This window comes from Penicillium hordei (genome assembly GCF_028827395.1).
Source record: "Penicillium hordei strain IBT 12815 chromosome Unknown utg000003l_segment0_segment0, whole genome shotgun sequence".
Lineage (NCBI taxonomy): Eukaryota > Fungi > Ascomycota > Eurotiomycetes > Eurotiales > Aspergillaceae > Penicillium > Penicillium hordei.
In genome coordinates this window covers 1,479,449-1,495,552 of record NW_026623144.1, presented here as the reverse complement: position 1 = coordinate 1,495,552, position 16,104 = coordinate 1,479,449, and the positions used below count along the sequence as shown (strand labels likewise).

General features: G+C 50.8%; 9 protein-coding genes across 9 annotated transcripts; 1 reads left to right on the top strand and 8 right to left on the bottom strand.

Moving 5' to 3' along the window:
• Nucleotides 1–138: 138 nt before the first annotated feature.
• On the bottom strand, nucleotides 139–4,276 carry N7537_005816 (uncharacterized protein; the record flags this gene model as incomplete). The annotated part of the gene is made up of 2 exons (XM_056896873.1): nucleotides 139–4,089; nucleotides 4,232–4,276. The coding sequence occupies 2 exons, from the start codon at nucleotides 4,274–4,276 to the stop codon at nucleotides 139–141; spliced, it is 3,996 nt and encodes a 1,331-aa protein (XP_056752658.1).
• Nucleotides 4,277–5,232: 956 nt separating this feature from the next.
• N7537_005815 (alpha/beta fold hydrolase) lies at nucleotides 5,233–6,444 on the top strand (the record flags this gene model as incomplete). The annotated part of the gene is made up of 1 exon (XM_056896872.1): nucleotides 5,233–6,444. The coding sequence occupies one exon, from the start codon at nucleotides 5,233–5,235 to the stop codon at nucleotides 6,442–6,444; it is 1,212 nt and encodes a 403-aa protein (XP_056752657.1).
• A 1,089-nt stretch (nucleotides 6,445–7,533) lies between these two features.
• N7537_005814 (M28 family metallopeptidase) lies at nucleotides 7,534–9,068 on the bottom strand (the record flags this gene model as incomplete). The annotated part of the gene is made up of 2 exons (XM_056896871.1): nucleotides 7,534–8,937; nucleotides 8,991–9,068. 2 exons carry the CDS (start codon nucleotides 9,066–9,068, stop codon nucleotides 7,534–7,536), a joined length of 1,482 nt encoding a protein of 493 aa, XP_056752656.1.
• A 465-nt stretch (nucleotides 9,069–9,533) lies between these two features.
• N7537_005813 (uncharacterized protein) lies at nucleotides 9,534–9,755 on the bottom strand (the record flags this gene model as incomplete). Its single annotated transcript, XM_056896870.1, has 1 exon — nucleotides 9,534–9,755. The coding sequence occupies one exon, from the start codon at nucleotides 9,753–9,755 to the stop codon at nucleotides 9,534–9,536; it is 222 nt and encodes a 73-aa protein (XP_056752655.1).
• Nucleotides 9,756–9,965: 210 nt separating this feature from the next.
• On the bottom strand, nucleotides 9,966–10,121 carry N7537_005812 (uncharacterized protein; the record flags this gene model as incomplete). Its single annotated transcript, XM_056896869.1, has 1 exon — nucleotides 9,966–10,121. One exon carries the CDS (start codon nucleotides 10,119–10,121, stop codon nucleotides 9,966–9,968), a length of 156 nt encoding a protein of 51 aa, XP_056752654.1.
• A 231-nt stretch (nucleotides 10,122–10,352) lies between these two features.
• N7537_005811 (uncharacterized protein) lies at nucleotides 10,353–10,736 on the bottom strand (the record flags this gene model as incomplete). The annotated part of the gene is made up of 1 exon (XM_056896868.1): nucleotides 10,353–10,736. The coding sequence occupies one exon, from the start codon at nucleotides 10,734–10,736 to the stop codon at nucleotides 10,353–10,355; it is 384 nt and encodes a 127-aa protein (XP_056752653.1).
• A 596-nt stretch (nucleotides 10,737–11,332) lies between these two features.
• On the bottom strand, nucleotides 11,333–11,524 carry N7537_005810 (uncharacterized protein; the record flags this gene model as incomplete). Its single annotated transcript, XM_056896867.1, has 1 exon — nucleotides 11,333–11,524. One exon carries the CDS (start codon nucleotides 11,522–11,524, stop codon nucleotides 11,333–11,335), a length of 192 nt encoding a protein of 63 aa, XP_056752652.1.
• An 804-nt stretch (nucleotides 11,525–12,328) lies between these two features.
• On the bottom strand, nucleotides 12,329–12,733 carry N7537_005809 (uncharacterized protein; the record flags this gene model as incomplete). The annotated part of the gene is made up of 2 exons (XM_056896866.1): nucleotides 12,329–12,592; nucleotides 12,656–12,733. The coding sequence occupies 2 exons, from the start codon at nucleotides 12,731–12,733 to the stop codon at nucleotides 12,329–12,331; spliced, it is 342 nt and encodes a 113-aa protein (XP_056752651.1).
• A 1,477-nt stretch (nucleotides 12,734–14,210) lies between these two features.
• Nucleotides 14,211–16,091, bottom strand: hexA (putative Woronin body protein HexA; the record flags this gene model as incomplete). Its single annotated transcript, XM_056896865.1, has 3 exons — nucleotides 14,211–15,186; nucleotides 15,474–15,852; nucleotides 16,073–16,091. 3 exons carry the CDS (start codon nucleotides 16,089–16,091, stop codon nucleotides 14,211–14,213), a joined length of 1,374 nt encoding a protein of 457 aa, XP_056752650.1.
• Nucleotides 16,092–16,104: the final 13 nt, after the last annotated feature.

Below are 16,104 nucleotides of genomic sequence, written 5' to 3'. Positions count from 1 at the left end.
CTGATAGAAAGGCGTGCGAAGAAAATTAAAGAAGGAATTAAAAAGATTTCGAGCTGAAATGTGAAACAAAGGTACCTGTTCAACCGTCTGACTCAGAAGCAAGGTTACCAGAATACAGTTCAGATCCGCGACATATGATCAAGCGCGCAGACCGAATGCCTTCCGAAGAAGAGGAAATCGTTTCTTTCGTCCCGAGCCAGCAATCACGATGTCGCGTGCCGAAAGCCCATGATCATCGGGGTTCGTGACTTCAGAGGTGCTGTCGTTGCTCGGATCTGGTCCGCCGCGGGGAGCCTCAGGCTCCTTCGCAATCGGAGATGCACCGTGAGCGCCATTCCCATTGACAACGACGCTTCCATTTTGTGCTGCGCCGGCATCATATGTTGTCGGCGCGGGATTCTGCGTTTGGAGGGCAGACGACGGGGCGCTGTATGGCTGTTCTGCGACTGGCTGGATAGGCTCTTCTTCCTTGGCGTTGCGGTGGAGGGGCCAAGCGTCTGGTTCTGTCGAGTGACGTTTAGACTTTCTCTTCACCAGCTTGGACGAACGAGTCGGCTCCGGATTCCCGGCAGACACTGTGGTTGTTGTGATGCCGTGGTTCCCATTCACCATGCCCTCGCCGCGTAATTGATCGGGTTCCAGAAGCGACCGCTCTAGGGGGCTCTGGGCGTCAGCTTCGCTAACTCCATGATCCGAGTTCTTAGGTTTTTTGATCCCAAGTCGGCTCAGAAGTCCTTGCTTCCGACTATGGGGAGGCGCCATAATGAACTCCTCCAAGTCTCGTTGCGACATGCCACGTTGTTTGGCCACAGCTGCCATTCCAGACATATTTGGTGTGTTCTTTCTGCGGGACCCGGATGAAGAGAGCACTGACTTGGATGCAAGCACTGGGTGTGCTTGCTGCCGGGCGCTCTCTTCTGAACTATCTTCCAACTCTGTCGAGTCACCATCGTCAGCACCTTGGCGACGGGGGATACCGCGGACAGGGCGTAACTTATTACTTCCAGGCTCATCTTCATCGCTGGAATCTGCAAATCGACTGGTGAAGACCTGGGGCCGGGCTTCATCCTCGCCATCTGAATTTGCAAACCGGGTTGCGCGCGCCGACTTAGGGGGTGCTTTGGTAAACTTCGCTCTCGGTGGTGCTTTCTTGTTTGTTGAAAAGAACGAATATCGCTCACCTCCGGTAGGTCCTCGGAGAGTCTTGCGCATTGTGCCATTCGAGGAGCCAGATGAAAGAGGACGATGTTCAAGGGGAGACTCGTTGCGCTCTGTTGGAGATTGGACTCGAACATTAGTACCAGAAGTACCGGATCTCATTGTCCGTCGCATGGAGTGGGTATCTGCACGCGGAGAAGAACGTTTGAAGCTGCTTGAGGAATCACTTCCATTCGACATTCTCCGGCGGAGAGTGCCAGGGATACCTGTTTGTCCTCCTAAATTGTGTGAAGCCGGGCCAAGAGACAGTGGACGCGGATTGGCCTTGCTACCTCGCGGAGAAGCATCGTTGCTCGACCACCGGGGATCCTCTATATGAGACGCGCTATTCACGTCTACCGACATAGGGCGGGTTCGCGTGATGGGCTGTGCCTGGACGCTGCCATTTTGGGCAGCCGCATTGCGAGTTTGCAACTGGATTGGCACTGGCGGGTATGCGGAACCAAACCCATGGCTAACCGAAGAAGCAGGGGATTCCTCTACAAGGCGGTTGACAGTGCCTTGAGTCGGTGTCATGGAGCGCTCCTCAAGTGCTTGATCTGTCACTTTTTGTGACTGACTATCCACCATGGTGGCTCTACCGGTAGGCCTCGGTGTTGCGTCCCGGGATTCGCTAGCAATCTCCTCAATCGGGGCGGACCTAGGGGCTGACCGGCTATCGACAATGGCATTGATGGATCCAAACCCATCCCCATCCATGTCCTCCGCTGCATCGCTGTAGACGCTATCACCAGACTCCTCTTCGGTATCCACGTCGTCCAGCGTTGGAACGGCGCTCGCCACGGCCTGGGTGCTAGTATTCTTCGCAGTCGAATCGAGAGTGCGATCTGAACTGGAGGGCGGGAACCCGCCCGGAATCCTATACTGGTCCATGCTAGATCTCTTCATGTCGAAACTTTTTCTAATTCCGTCTGCCGGGGGCGTAGCAGGCTCGACAGCAATAGCAGGCACAGATAATTTTGAGCCCACGCTAGAATACGGCTGTTTCTCAGTGATATCATCGGCGACTCCAACTTCTCGTTTGGCCTCTGGGCTGGTACCCAAATGCGAAGTGTGCAGGCTGCCATCGATGGATAACTGCTCTAGAGCGCTCAAACCGCGTGGCTGGAAGTGTTCATTTGAGAGCGACATATCCGGCCTCGGCGCCTTCTCAGATGTAGACGAACAGCTGGACTCATTATCACTGAAATCTGGAATTGGTGACCTCTTAAGGGCACCGCCTCGGCTCCCCCGAATGCTTCCGAAAGAAGGAAGAACTTGTCGCGGTTTGATGACTACATCCCAGTCATCATCACTCGCAAACTCCGCGGGCGACTTCTTCTTGCCAGCACCAAGCCAACTCATCCGGGGCTCGGCTTTACCGCCGGGCGGAGAATCAGGTGTATATTCTTCTGGCGAGGTAGGAGGGCTGGCTGCTGGATGGACGACTTCAGCCTCGTCATCGAAACTGACCTTGACAGACTTCTTTCTAGTGTCAACCCGAGATCCTTCGTCTGAGGCCACTGAGGTACCATCTGATAGTTCAACCGATGGTAGAGCTCGACCGGTTGCCCCAACCCTCCCATCAGGCGATAAAGAGGCTCCCCTTGGGTGTTTCAAGGCCGATTTGACAGGAGATACTGATCTGGGTGGAGGCTGGTGAATTTGATCACCGGCTCCAGCTACAGAGAGCAATCTAGAGAAACGGGCAGTTCTACCTGGGCTGCTCGACTGACGATTTGGCGGCTGCACTATTTGCAATTCCGAAGAGGGCGATGAGGGCACTGGCGCTGCCTCTACGTGATCAGCAGTAGGCGATGCACTCGTCGTTCGGTCTCTGCCTTGTCGTGTGGGGATACCTTGGACAATTGTATCGTCATCTTCGGCCTCTTCTTCTTCTCGAACGGTGGATGGCCACCGTTCAGGGAGAACTCGGGATGATGGGTGTTCACTTTCCACGATGGCCACAACAGGCATGGCGTTACCGGTATATCGGTCTAGAGGATCGGATTCTATAAGCGAATTTCGCACGTTCCCAGTCCGACCATTCGCACTTGGGCTGTCCTTTGACACGCCAACAGCTAGGGCCGTACCACCTGCAGTGCCAGCCAAAGGACCAGATCTGTTTGCAACGGGGCTTTCCTCTAGGCTTCCAGATGGTTGTGCCCTAGGTTTCCCTTTTGGAATTTTGTCAGATACTTCAGCAATCGATTCTTGAATAGCATCGTGGAGGCTCATCGGATTATTCCCAGGCATTGCAATCGGCGAGGTAGATCGCGAGCCCATAGGGTACGAAAAATTCACTGAATTCCGACTCGCCGATCGTTCCAACTCTGGAACAGTCCCAAGACTAGTCACACGTTGATGTGTAGCTAGCTGAATCGGAGACCCTCGCCCATGTTCCCGATCCACGCCCCTCATCCCAGAGCGCGGTGGAGACGATGGAGGTGAACGCATTGACGGCTCCATGCTCATCGCACGTCGGTTCGGCAGCTTCCGCTGCGAAAACTGCGTTGGGAGAGTAGGTAATGGAGGCACATTGATGGGTGCAGGTCTAGGTCCGACGGGCCCGGAGCTGGTCACTGGCCGATGGGGGGACTGGTCGCGAAAAGTGCGTGCGCTCATCGAACTATTGCTACTGGAGCGGCGCAGTGTCCCACCCACGCTGGCCGAGCGGCGACCCCCAATGGGGTTAACCTGCGACTGGATCGAGCTGCGCCGCTGAACCATGCGCTTTGTCTGGACATTTTCAATGGGGGTCGGGGTGGGTGTACAGTTGCGGAGTGCAGCTGCCGCCGCCGCGGAGGACAGGCTGGCTGTGGAGGGTTGGGATTTTAGGAAAGCATGGCTAGCAGCGGACTGGGCGGATTGCGCGGCGGGTGTGGAGAGTGGCTAGCGGGAAGGAAGGGGAGCTGTCAGTTTCATGTTCATGCATAGGTTGCAGGTACCCGTTGGATTGCATCAAGTGCTGCAACAGGACCCATTTACAAACAGGGAAATCTGCTATCCTTGGTATTCGACGCGCAAAACATACCTGGTGATGGGCAGAGGCACTTCTCTTGCGACGACCGAAGACCATTGTTCAGAGTCTTGGGCCTTTTTAGGAACTGGAACGGACGGATCAAAGATCGGATGGCCGGTCACTGCTTGGGTGCAGTGCCGGGATCCGAAATTGAAGTGGAGGAAGGGAATGTGGAGCTCCAAATGATGATGCGATGGGTAGCTATAGGAAGAAGTGGAAACTGGGGAACTGGGAAATTGAGAAGTTGAGGGGGAGCAACTCGGGAGGGATCGACCAAGTCAGGGCCAGTCAAAAACAAGGAGATATGAAGTCAACGCCGGGTAAGGAGAGCAGAAAAAAAGGGAAAAGGCAGGTTCAAAAAAAAAAATCAAAACTGATCGAAGCCGATCCAGGCAGATCCGAGATCAAGAGGAACTTGCGTCATGACTTTGGGTCAGGCACAACAACTTAGTTTACCGCCTTGAATCGAGGACTTTTTATGCATTCCTTATGTCAGCCTTATACTTTGTGTATTACCCTCTCACTCTACATAACCAACCTAGAGTAAGGATGCAGATAGTATTACGCTATCAATAATACCTTAATTAATTGCATCAGTACTGAATGTTGCCAAGTCCTTATTATTATGACCTATATCTATTATTAGGATATCATGACCTTTAGAATCTGCTGCTTAAGAGACCTAGTTAACGGGTGAATATAAAGCCTAATATCTAATCCATAACCCGTGCCTTTTAAACCACCCTTATGCCATTCTAGGTCACTAGGTCTTTGTATTATCTTATTACAGGATAGGTTTGGACTCGTAAATTTATTATAGAAAAAAAATTGGACTAAAATGAATAGAAATGAGTGGTTAGGGGGTGATATAGAACGCGTTAATTAACGCAACCGTCCACGGGTATATGTTCTACCCAAAAAGGCAACCTCGGTATGTTATGTTGTTATATGTTGGGATCGATCCCTATTTCCCCATATATCCCACATATTGCATCAAGATCCCAATACCAACAATGGCCCTCCAACCCCTCCCCCTCCCCGCAGGCTTAACAAGTCGCCACATCCAAACCACCGATCTAAACATCCACATCCTAGAAGCCGGCTACACCCCAGAAAACAACAAGCCATTGATAGTTCTCCTCCACGGCTTCCCAGAAATCGCCTACTCATGGCGCCGGGTGCTCCCCAAATTAGCAGCAGCAGGCTTCCACGTCGTAGCCCCAGACCAGCGCGGCTTCGGCCGCACCACAGGCTGGGACACGCGCAGCTACGAGGACGTCGATTTGGGAACCTTCTCGCTATCCAGCCTGGTGCGGGATATTGTACTCCTTGTGCATGCGCTAGGCTACCGCTCCGTGCGATGCGTCGCCGGCCACGACTGCGGCGCTGTATCAGCAGCCATGTGCGCTCTAATGCGGCCGGATTTCTTCCAGAGTGTTGCGCTCATGAGTCATCCGTTTAACGGGGCCCCAGATTTACCATTTAATACGGCGAATGCGGATGCCCCGGCTGGGTCTGATGTGGCGGCAGCAGGTGGGGCAGGTGGTGCCGAGGGGTCGGCCGCTGCTGCGGGGATTCATAAGACACTTGCGGATCTCGGCCGTAAGCACTATAAGTGGTATTACGCGACTAAGCAGGCTGGGCCCGAAATGTCGGATCTAGGGCCCGATGACATGCACCGCTTCTTGCGGGGATACTTCTATCTGAAGAGTGGTTCATGGCCGGGGAACCAGCCGCATCCACTGGGGAAGTGGTCTGCGGCCGATTTGATTAAGCTACCTGGGTATTATATCATGCCGTTAAATGAGACTATGCCTGCAACGGTGGCGCGCGATATGGCAAATGAGTCGCCTGACGGTCTGGCCTCGCACTCGTGGCTGCCGGACGAGGAGCTCGCCGTTTATGCGGGCGAATATGGTCGCACAGGCTTCTATGGCGGGCTAAATTGGTATCGTGTTCGCACCGCTGCTGGGGGCCGGTATACGAAGGACTTTGATGTCTTTGCTGGGAAGAAGCTCGAGTCCCCTTGTGCTTATGTCTCGGGCAAGCTGGACTGGGGAAATTATCAGGAGCCTGGTGCTATCGAGAAGATGAAGAACAGGGTGTCATGCACTGACTTACGTATCTTCCGGCTTGTGGATGGAGTTGGGCATTGGACGCCCCGGGAAAGTCCGGAGGAGGTGGCACGGGCGATTCTAGATCTGATCGGAGGTCTGCGCGACTAGGTTCGTAATCGATGGTATTGGGCAGTTACGTATTTTCTAAATTGCTATTTGGAAGTGAACTGTGGAAGAATGTTTTGGAGAGACATAAGAACGACATTATGAGAGTTGAGATAATGGGACTATGATCTGAATGAACTAAACACATTGCATTTGCGCTCACAGATGAGGTGGGATAGAGGTTAAGGCATACAAATTTAACCCGAGCTTAGCCAATACCATTCTTCAAATTCCAGTGACGAGATTGCAAGACTTTGATGCTTTTCTGTCAAATTGTTGATATCCTTGATTGATAGCGAGATCGGTGCTTTCTCTCGAGCTGATCTGGCTCGTAGACGTGGCGCTCAAAGACATCTTGGGGGTTGAGAACCATTTGCTTCGTGACTTCATCCGGAGATCGCATGTTGGCAAAAATAAGGTCGGATTGCTCAAAATGGTACCAACAATAAGCTCAGCTACTTGGTACTTGTCAGATGCATCCCTTTCCTCGTAGACCAAGTGTCCTTCAACATATTGAAGAGGTACGCCATTCTGGTTGCACGAGTACAGCTCAGCCGTACTGCAATTCTTTGACTAGCCTTTTTGTTGTCTTTCTGATTGAAACAAGTACGGTTCTTTCTTGCAGCTGTGGTACAGTCTGCCCGTGAGCCTAAGAGATATAACCATTAGCCAGAAGTTTCTACCAAAGCCGTAACCCATTCCATATTCGGAAGAATCGATGCTCGAACTCTTTACAAGCTTACACTTCGATGAACGAGCACCCGCGGACAGCCTAACATGAAGGGTCTTGGTTAAGGTGAAGTTGAAGAAAGGCCAACTTTGGTCAAGTCGGAAGGAGCGTCGACTGATGTCTTCACGTCTTCATATTACAGGAGTCTCTCGCTCCCCTGAGGCCCCGTAGAACGTTCTATAAATCATATAACTTTGACACTAGACGAATATATCCTCAAACCCAGTACTTCGTATTGTATGTCCCTACTATGTATTTCTACTCTTGGGTACTCAACAATTGTAATCGGTCAGATAAAGATAGATTGAATTGGATACTTGCTTACATCGACATTGATAACCAGTAATAGGTGAGCACAGCTACTAAATTTCAACCAGAGAATGGAAACATCCGGACTTCTTAGTGTGCGCATGCGACCGGGGTGCTCTCTTCTTGACCACTCGCTTGGCAGGTGTTGCACTCCGTCGGGGGATCGAATCAAGGCTATTGGCGTATTTTGCGACAGCGAAAGCCGTAGCCTTCGAGTTAATCAGGAATGCCTCGTGATTGAGATTCTTGAAGTCATCCCCGACAGCATGGTAATTCACATCGTATGATACATTTGCTTGGCCTCCGAACAGCTTTGCCTGTGCTTCGGTCTTGAGGCCTTCAGCACCAGTGAAAAGCCCACCAGCGGGAATTCCACGAGAGATGAAACCGTCGTAGTCGGATCGGCCATCGAACTCAGTTGGGATATATGACAGCTTCTTGGATTTGAAGTAGTTCTCAAACAAAGCCTCGATCTGGGCAGAACCCGCTGGTCCAGTCTGGTTGAAGGCATCTCCGTCACCATCATAGATCATGAGCGCGTAGTTAGGAGAGGCAATCATATCGAAGTTGAGGTAAAGTCTGATTTTCGCCAGTTCATCAGCGCTCAGGTGCGAGGTGTAGTACTCGCTACCCAACAGGCCGAATTCTTCTGCAGTCCAGAAGAAGAATCTCACGGCATTCTTGACAGAGTATCGCGTCAACGCTTTTGCTACCACCAGGTTGCTGATAATTCCAGAGCCATCATCGTTGATGCCCGGGCCGGCTTCGACAGAGTCGGTGTGACCCCCCAGTGAGACGACGTTGTTGTGATCGCCGCCTTTTGTCTCTGCGATCACATTGAATGTAGTGCGGTTCTCGATTCTGCTGTCTATATTAAGGTCCAAAGTCACGGCACCCTTTGCTGCTGCACTGAGTAGGGCCTTGCCGTCGACATCAGAGATTCCAGCAATGGCGGAATAAGGGCCAAGGTCACTGGATACTCCACCCAGCGTTCCACTGACAGACCCTGCCTCATTGTTATAGACCAGTACCGCAGCTGCCTTGGCTGCAGCAGCCAGCACCGACTTTTGTCCGAAAGTACATTCTCCACGCTTGACTAAGGCAATTCCACCAGCCACGTCACTCGGGTAGTCTGATGCCTCACATCCGAGGTTCGAGACCACTGCCAGCTCTGCAGTAACATCAGCGCTGGGACTGTATGTCATGGCGGACGCTTCGATGGACTCGCCATCAAGCGTCAGCGTGGTCTTTGCAGTAGTCCATGTGTGCACCTGTGGCTGCTTCCACACATTATAATAGCCAGTCTTCTTCAACTCGCGATACAGGAAGTCAACAGTATCATTATGTGCTGCACTGCCAAAGACACGATTACGCTCGGGATACGCATAAGCGAAGTCCTCAAGCTGTTGGGTGCCCTTCAGGAGGTCTTTCAACCGAATCGTAGAGGGAAAGTCGTCCTAATAAGTCAGACTACCTGATAATGAGGTGGAGATACACCATGCACACATACCGGTGAAACCAGGGGCTTCCTTCGGTCAGCTTCAGCTAAGGCCAACGACAGGTGGGTTATCAACAAAAGCCACTTCATTGTTAAGGAATGCGCGAATAAGTAGTCATTCTAAACCAGGAGCAAAAGCGGTGTTCTTATACCTATTTTTCGTATTGTTGGTGATCATCACGCGATGATAAAGCGCAATGGTGCGTGATTGGTAGGGCCCCGAGGGGTATGCCAAGAAGCTGGCTTGCTTCACTTGGCAGAGGAGGAAGCAATTTCATAGGGCCGGCTATTGTCATGCAGGCGGAACCCCGACGGCACTAGGTAATATGAAGGCTGAGGTTACAGTGCCAAGGCATTGCAAGCGGGAAGATAGTAGGGATAGATAACATTGTTGCGGGAGGTTGCGCTCGTTGTCTAAATACCATGAACCTGACGACTAATTATTTAGTCCATATTCGCAACATATTTGCCTTAATCCTTTGACTTTGATGGAAATCGTATCATGATCAGATTCAGGAGGTCGTGGGCCAAGTCAGGCAACTGCTTTATCAGAGATCAGTATTGCGGCAGACCATCACCATGGATGAAATCATGCACCACTTTCTTTTCAATGCACTGGCCCCGTCCAATCCCACGATGCATAAGCGGAAGCCCAATCGTAACTTTCGGCCTTGTAGCGACATCTCGGTCCCTCCACAGTGTTTTCTCGCGTATCATTTTGCGCTTATCCTCTAGCAGACCGTGCCAATTTCCACCGGCTATAAGGACCTTGAGCATGTTGAGCTCAACCAAGCGAACGGATCTCGGTAGTGCGGCGAGAAAAGAAGTGATATCAGACTGTGAGATCAGGAAGCGGGAGAGTTCGAAGTGGCGTAGCCTCGGCGATTTTTCTACAGGTGGAAACAGGTGGTCTAGTGTTGGGTATCCAGAATCATCATCATAGGTATTGACAGTTACTGCCGTACGTAACCTGAAATCCTCCACATCTTAAGCTTCGTCGAGTGCGCGGCGCAGCCGTCCATTTAGGAAGGGTCGCCGGCATCGGTCGATCTCTAAATAGACTTGTCCGTCAGCAAGCATAGCAATATCAAGACGGCGGAAGCCAGGGGGGTTCAGTATTGCGGCGAAATTGGCAGGGCTCATCGAAGATCGTACAGTTGATCCCAGTCGGGAGATGAGTGGTATTCATATCCAGCTCGGTAACAGAAGTTGGTTCACTGGCGAGCACACGCATCGTAGTGCGGAAGCCACGATAGCGTTCTCTGAGCCCGGGGTATTCGTTCCACTCATACACAACCGCAGGAGTACTTGAAAGTGTAGGAAAGAGCCATCCCCGCGGAAAAGAATAATTGAATCCCTTGGGGAAAGCGCGGATCATTGGGTCGGGCATAGCGGGGCGAGTAGATGGCCATAGGCCGCGGGTGTAATAGTGACTCTCTTCAGAGCAGGAAACTGCTTGACGCCGTATAAAAGTGCGTCTAGATCACTATTATCGGCGAGGACATCTTCTTGCTGACGTAGTAGGTTCTGGTAATGTTGCCAGCCCTCCCTCAGTGGAGGCTGAGCCAAAACCTGTTCTCTGCGTGTAACATGGTCGAGCCTGTCCACGTCCCTATCCCTCCTCTTCCTAAGATGGAAGAGGTTTTCTTCACAAGCTTCCTTAAACCACATAGGACACCCATCTTCCTCCTCAAATTGATATCGCTCAATGAGACACTCCCGAGTATAATAGGGGTACGATCCGGCCCACTCTCTCATGTTACTAGGCTCGTCCTCGTCTAAGGGCAGTTCATATCCTTCATAGATATCCCATGTTTGCCGTGGGCCTCTCGCCAAGCGCGCGTCATCCCAAATGATCTCGGTTACTCGGTGGTAGAACTTGTCGTGGGATGCAATGCCACGAAAGACTTCTACGTTGAGTGGGTTGGCTGATAAGAAAACCTGGTCGATGCGGAGATGCGCTACATTGTTGAATTGCTTGCACGCCAGGCGGTATGATTTTATGTCCGCATTAGATAGATGTAGCGATATTGATTCCCATAGCTCGAAGGGGAGCCCAGGGAGGCTGGTGAAGTCATGATGTTGTAGAGTATGTTGTAGAAGTTGGAGGAAAATCCGATGTACTAATAAGCACCCAGAGAGACACTAAACAGGCACTAAATAGGCAAGATGAAGATCGAAATTTGGTTATTTTTAGAGCTCCATATTTTTCTGGGGGCCAAACTGGTGACCCACTCGTCATTCTTAAAACTACTCCATTTTCAAGCCCTGTAGATGCTGGCGCAAATAATGAAGTTCATTTCAATCAAGAGGATAAGTGTTTCATGAAGCCCTGGTCCGTAATATGAAGAGATCTAGGCATGGGTCTCCAAATAATCCTCCGAATGCTCGTGGTGCTGTCTGATTGCGCGGTGCAGATCTTGCCGAATGACAAGAGCTGAGTCGAAGGTGCTTTCGATAGCCCTGGTGATACTGTTGTCGGCAACCAGTGTATCGAGCCGATTTATACGAGCGACAGGTTTTCGGCTTAGCCAGAGCAGGCGCATGTGCAAGCGTCGTCATCGGGACGGTTGTGACGGGCGTTTGGAGGGGCTCTCTGACCACGCAAAATAGGAAGAAGACGGCTGCCAATGCACTGGGTATTCGGTCTTCCTTCCCAGTGATAGTTCATACAGCATATGAGACCGGGGAGACTACCCTCCCTGGCGCATTGTAAAAACGGGCCCTGGCCCCGAAGGCAGTTGATACACTCCACATCGCACACTTCCCCAACCACTTGCATCAACGCTGCCTCGACGGTATTCAGATCCCAGATAATTGAGCCCTCGATCATCAGAGCATTCCAGGGAAGGTGGCTTCGTAGTAATTAATGGCTCCTTCTGCGCGATCAACGGCGCTAGGAGGCGTATTTAGCGACGACCCGAGAGCTGGTCCCCAGACTAGAGGTAGTTTCCAATCGGCAAAAGGATAGAGAGGTACGAGGTATGGTACGACCAGGGCATATATCCAAAGTAAAACATTGACGTTATCCATGAGAACTGCATGTCTTGCAGGTATGTTTTCAATCATTCCTGGTAAACTGGCATAGCTCAGTGTTTGCTTGTCTAGGAATTGGGGAAAGTAGCAGAACCCAAGTATAGGTAGAAGAATAAGATCGGCTTTTCTTCGAACTCGGCGAGACTCCCCAGGGGATATATTGGTGTTACACCCTAGGGAAATCTCTTGTCTTGGGCCCTCTGGAGGACATGATTTCGTCTCGGAGTCAATAGATGTCATGGTGATAAGTAAATTGTTAGGATGAAAACTATTCAACGGGGAGATATCATTTATATTTATGCTACCTTTTGGGTTTACCTCCAAATACCAGAGCTAAAGGCCCAGTAATGCTGGATAGCAACGAGGTTGTGACCGCACGCATGTCCAATTCCGGGAAATGCATCATACTCGGCGTTAAAATCCACGGAGCAACTATCTCCATTGACAAATTTCGCTTCAAAAGTGGTGCTGGGGCCGTAGGCGTGGCGTGTGGTTTGGATACCCTGGGATTGGAGGAATTCACAGATAGCGTCGTAGGCAACGTGTTCCTTGTACACCAGTTCCGGAGTTTCGTGTATCTATGATTTACTGTGAGAAAGAAGCTATTAATAAACAGTTGGGGATTTACCTTCTGATTTAACATCTGTAACGGGCTCTGTCAAACTATCGATGTACTGGTTGATGACCGCTTGGACTGCGTTCTTGGATGGTGTAGCCATAATATTATGGCGGTTCAAGACGGCTCCATTAACAACTGTAATCGCTGCAGTACCATGTCTTCGATTTCCCGTAGCGAGACCCAAATATCTATCAGTCGCTCTTGCAATCGCACTCCCTGCCCGCGTCTCATGTGAACACATGTAATCTTGTTGCGTACGGTGTGTTGTTCAGTTGTATTCACAGCAACAGCACCAAGCACAGCTACAGGCTATAGGGAATAACTGAGTACTAGGCGTCTACTGTCTTCAAGATGATCAGTCATTCATGGAAGAGAGTTTTTATTTCGGATGTTCTTTATATAGTTCTTCGCATAGGATCTTTCTTGAGTAGCAAAATCCGAACAGCTCGCGAGTCGGAGCCTCGTCATAGACTTATCAGAATCGTCTTTGCGCCCATATTGCAGGATGTCACTCCACTCTGAACGCGCGTCCACATATGGCGTTCATCTTGATTTAGGTGGCCGGATAACCGAGTGATCCGCGTCACATTTACAATCATTATGTAGAAATGATAAGGTAGATCCTGGGCTCTTCTACCAAATCCCGACCCGGAGAAGCCCGGGCCTCGTGATAAGCATTTCGATACAGGTTCTGAAGTCTAGAGTCTCTTTAATGTTCGTCTTGGCCGAACATGGGGATTGCTTAAACGTAGGGGTGATCCACCGCGCAATTATCGGAGATTGGTCAATCTTTCCACTCCACCCATGGATACTTCTTAATAAAAGTCAGTATGTGCTATGCATGGATGACTCCAGAGCTATCAAGGATTATGGATAGCGGGGTGCTTATCTGGGATAAACGGGGTTGGTAGCCCACGGGGGAATACAGGCGATTTGGCCTTCGGCAACCTCTCCATCGAAGTAAGGAGAAACCAACTTGAAGATATGTACGGATCCTCTGTTTATATTTATACATTTAAAACATCAATATGTATCTATAGAAAATTTGAGATAATTTGAGGTTAGCGAATGGGAAGCGGTGCCTGAAGACACCCCGAGGGCAACCATGGTTGTGAAATATATATCCGAGGATTTGTGATAACTTACGTTTTCACCTCAACAATGGTGAAAGAGAACAACATTTAACTTCGTGGACATATATCTAGAACATCCAAAGGCAAAAGACGTGAAAAACTTGATCCTCGCCAAGCCAATAATACATGCAGGATGGGTTTCTGCCTAACTTCAATATGAGCCAGAAAAGTAAAGAAGCGGATTTAAGTTAGGATATGGACCTAATTTCTGCATTATGAGCTAGTTACAAGGAAGCCAAGGCTAATTGAGTACAGATAAATCCATTCAAGTTTTCACCGGCACACAAAAAGTTGCATACATGAGATCGTAATACAAAAGGAAATTAAATCACACAAGCAAAAAGGAAAAGAAAACAAATAACTATTTCATCACACCATGGATGAGGGACAAGCGTATCTAGACCCCCCTCTAGGAGAAACCCAGAAAAAAAAAAAAAAAACAATTTACAGACGGGAGCCGTGGATGACCTTGTAGTCGACGACGAGCTCACGGCCACCGTCGTTGATGACGAGGGCACGAACGGAACCACGGCCGTCAGCGAAGGCATCGCTGATGCGCTTGAAGAGGTGGCCCTGGGTGATGACATTGAGACCCTGCTTGACATCACCGCTCTCGGTCATGGCGACGAGACGGTTATCATCACGGAGGTCCAGGATGCGGTAGGTCTTGAAGACGGGACCGAGCATGGTCTGGACAACCACGGAGGGAGAGGGGTTGGCGACGAAGCTGGACTCCTCCTGCAGCTTGCGGGTGAAGAGGTCGACACCGAGGTAACGGTGCTGGCCGGTCTGGGGGGAGACCGAGATGCGGATCACCTGGCAAGGACGGCCCTGAAGGATCAGGATGTCGCCGACACGGATGAAGTGGCAGGGGATGGGGACGGTCTCGCCAGCGGAGCCGCGGTTGCGGGGCTCGACGACGCGAACGTTCTCACGGGGAAGAGCGACCTCGCCGGCGTGAGACTCCTCATGCTCGGAGTGAGAGAAGGGGTGCATGACACGGTCGGCGGCGCGCTCAACGCCACGGCGGAAGGAGTGGTACTGGCCTTCGTCGTCGTAGTAACCCATTTTGCGAGTGGGGGCGGTGTCACGGGTAGTGGACTGAGAAACGTTTACTTGGGTCGGGGTGGAGTAACGAGCACGGGGCTGAACTTCACGAAGGTAGACGTCGTCTTCTTTGTAAGAGTCGGTCTGGGGCTGGGAAATCCGGTCGTACGAGACGTCGACGGACTGGGCTTGGTAACCGTAGGCGGAGTCTACGGGTTGACGATAACGACGGTCGTAAGAGACGTCGAGGTCGTAAGAGGGAGAGGTACGCTGACGGTAGTCTCTTTCAGTGAGGTCGATTTGACTTTCGACGACTTTATCGTAGACTTGAGTACGGTCTTCGTAGTCGACAGAAGGTTGTGGTTGTTGGTAACTGGGGTAGCTGGAAAAGGGTCAGCCCACATGCACGGGTACCATAAACATATAAACAAAACAAGCCAGTCACCGCTAATTGAAGTGGATCAGGTTTTGATGACACGTAATTTTAGTCTCCGACCAAATCCGTAATCGATCTAAACCAAGATAGGAGATCTCACAACAAATAACTGCTAGTTCAGCTGCAGGTCTCCACTTTCACAAGTGGAGACGCTGGAGGTTGGGGGGTAAAAAAACAAAAAAAAGACGATAAAAAACCAATACCGAGGAAAAACCATTACATACCGTTCACGAGTAAGCTCAACTTCAGGGGCGTAGTTGTGCGAGGGCTGGTGAGAGGGCTGGAACTGCTGGTACTGCTGAGAGTGCGATTCCGAGTACTGCTGCGATTGCTGCTGGTACTGAGGGTGTTCTTCTCGAATGCGCGGACGCTCTTCTTGAATGCGAAACTCGACTTCTTCCTTTCCGTGAACAGGAGCGGGAAGGGGAGCAGAACCTCGAGTATCTTCCCGTTCGACGCGCGAAGTACGATCGAAATTGACTTCTCCCTCTACTCTAGTCTGAGTAGTTTCAGAGACAGCGTCACTCCGGTACGACGACGGGAAGACACTGAAGGGGATTGGGACACGGGCGTCAAAGTCCAGATTGACGGACTTTTGAGCGTCTTTTCTCGAATGCCTTCCGAACTGTCGTTAAACAACTCGAAAGACTAAACAAGAAAAGACTTGAAAGGGAAGTCTTTCTCGAAGTGGGGGGGGGGGGGAGGAGAAAAAGAGAAGATCTTTTTATCCTGTAGATAGATGATTGGAATGGAGGGGGAAAAAGATAAGCTTAGATGAGAAGAATGTTAGATCGTAGGAATGGAAGAAGAAGAAGAAAGAGACCAGCGCAGTTGGCGAGCATCACGATTATTTAT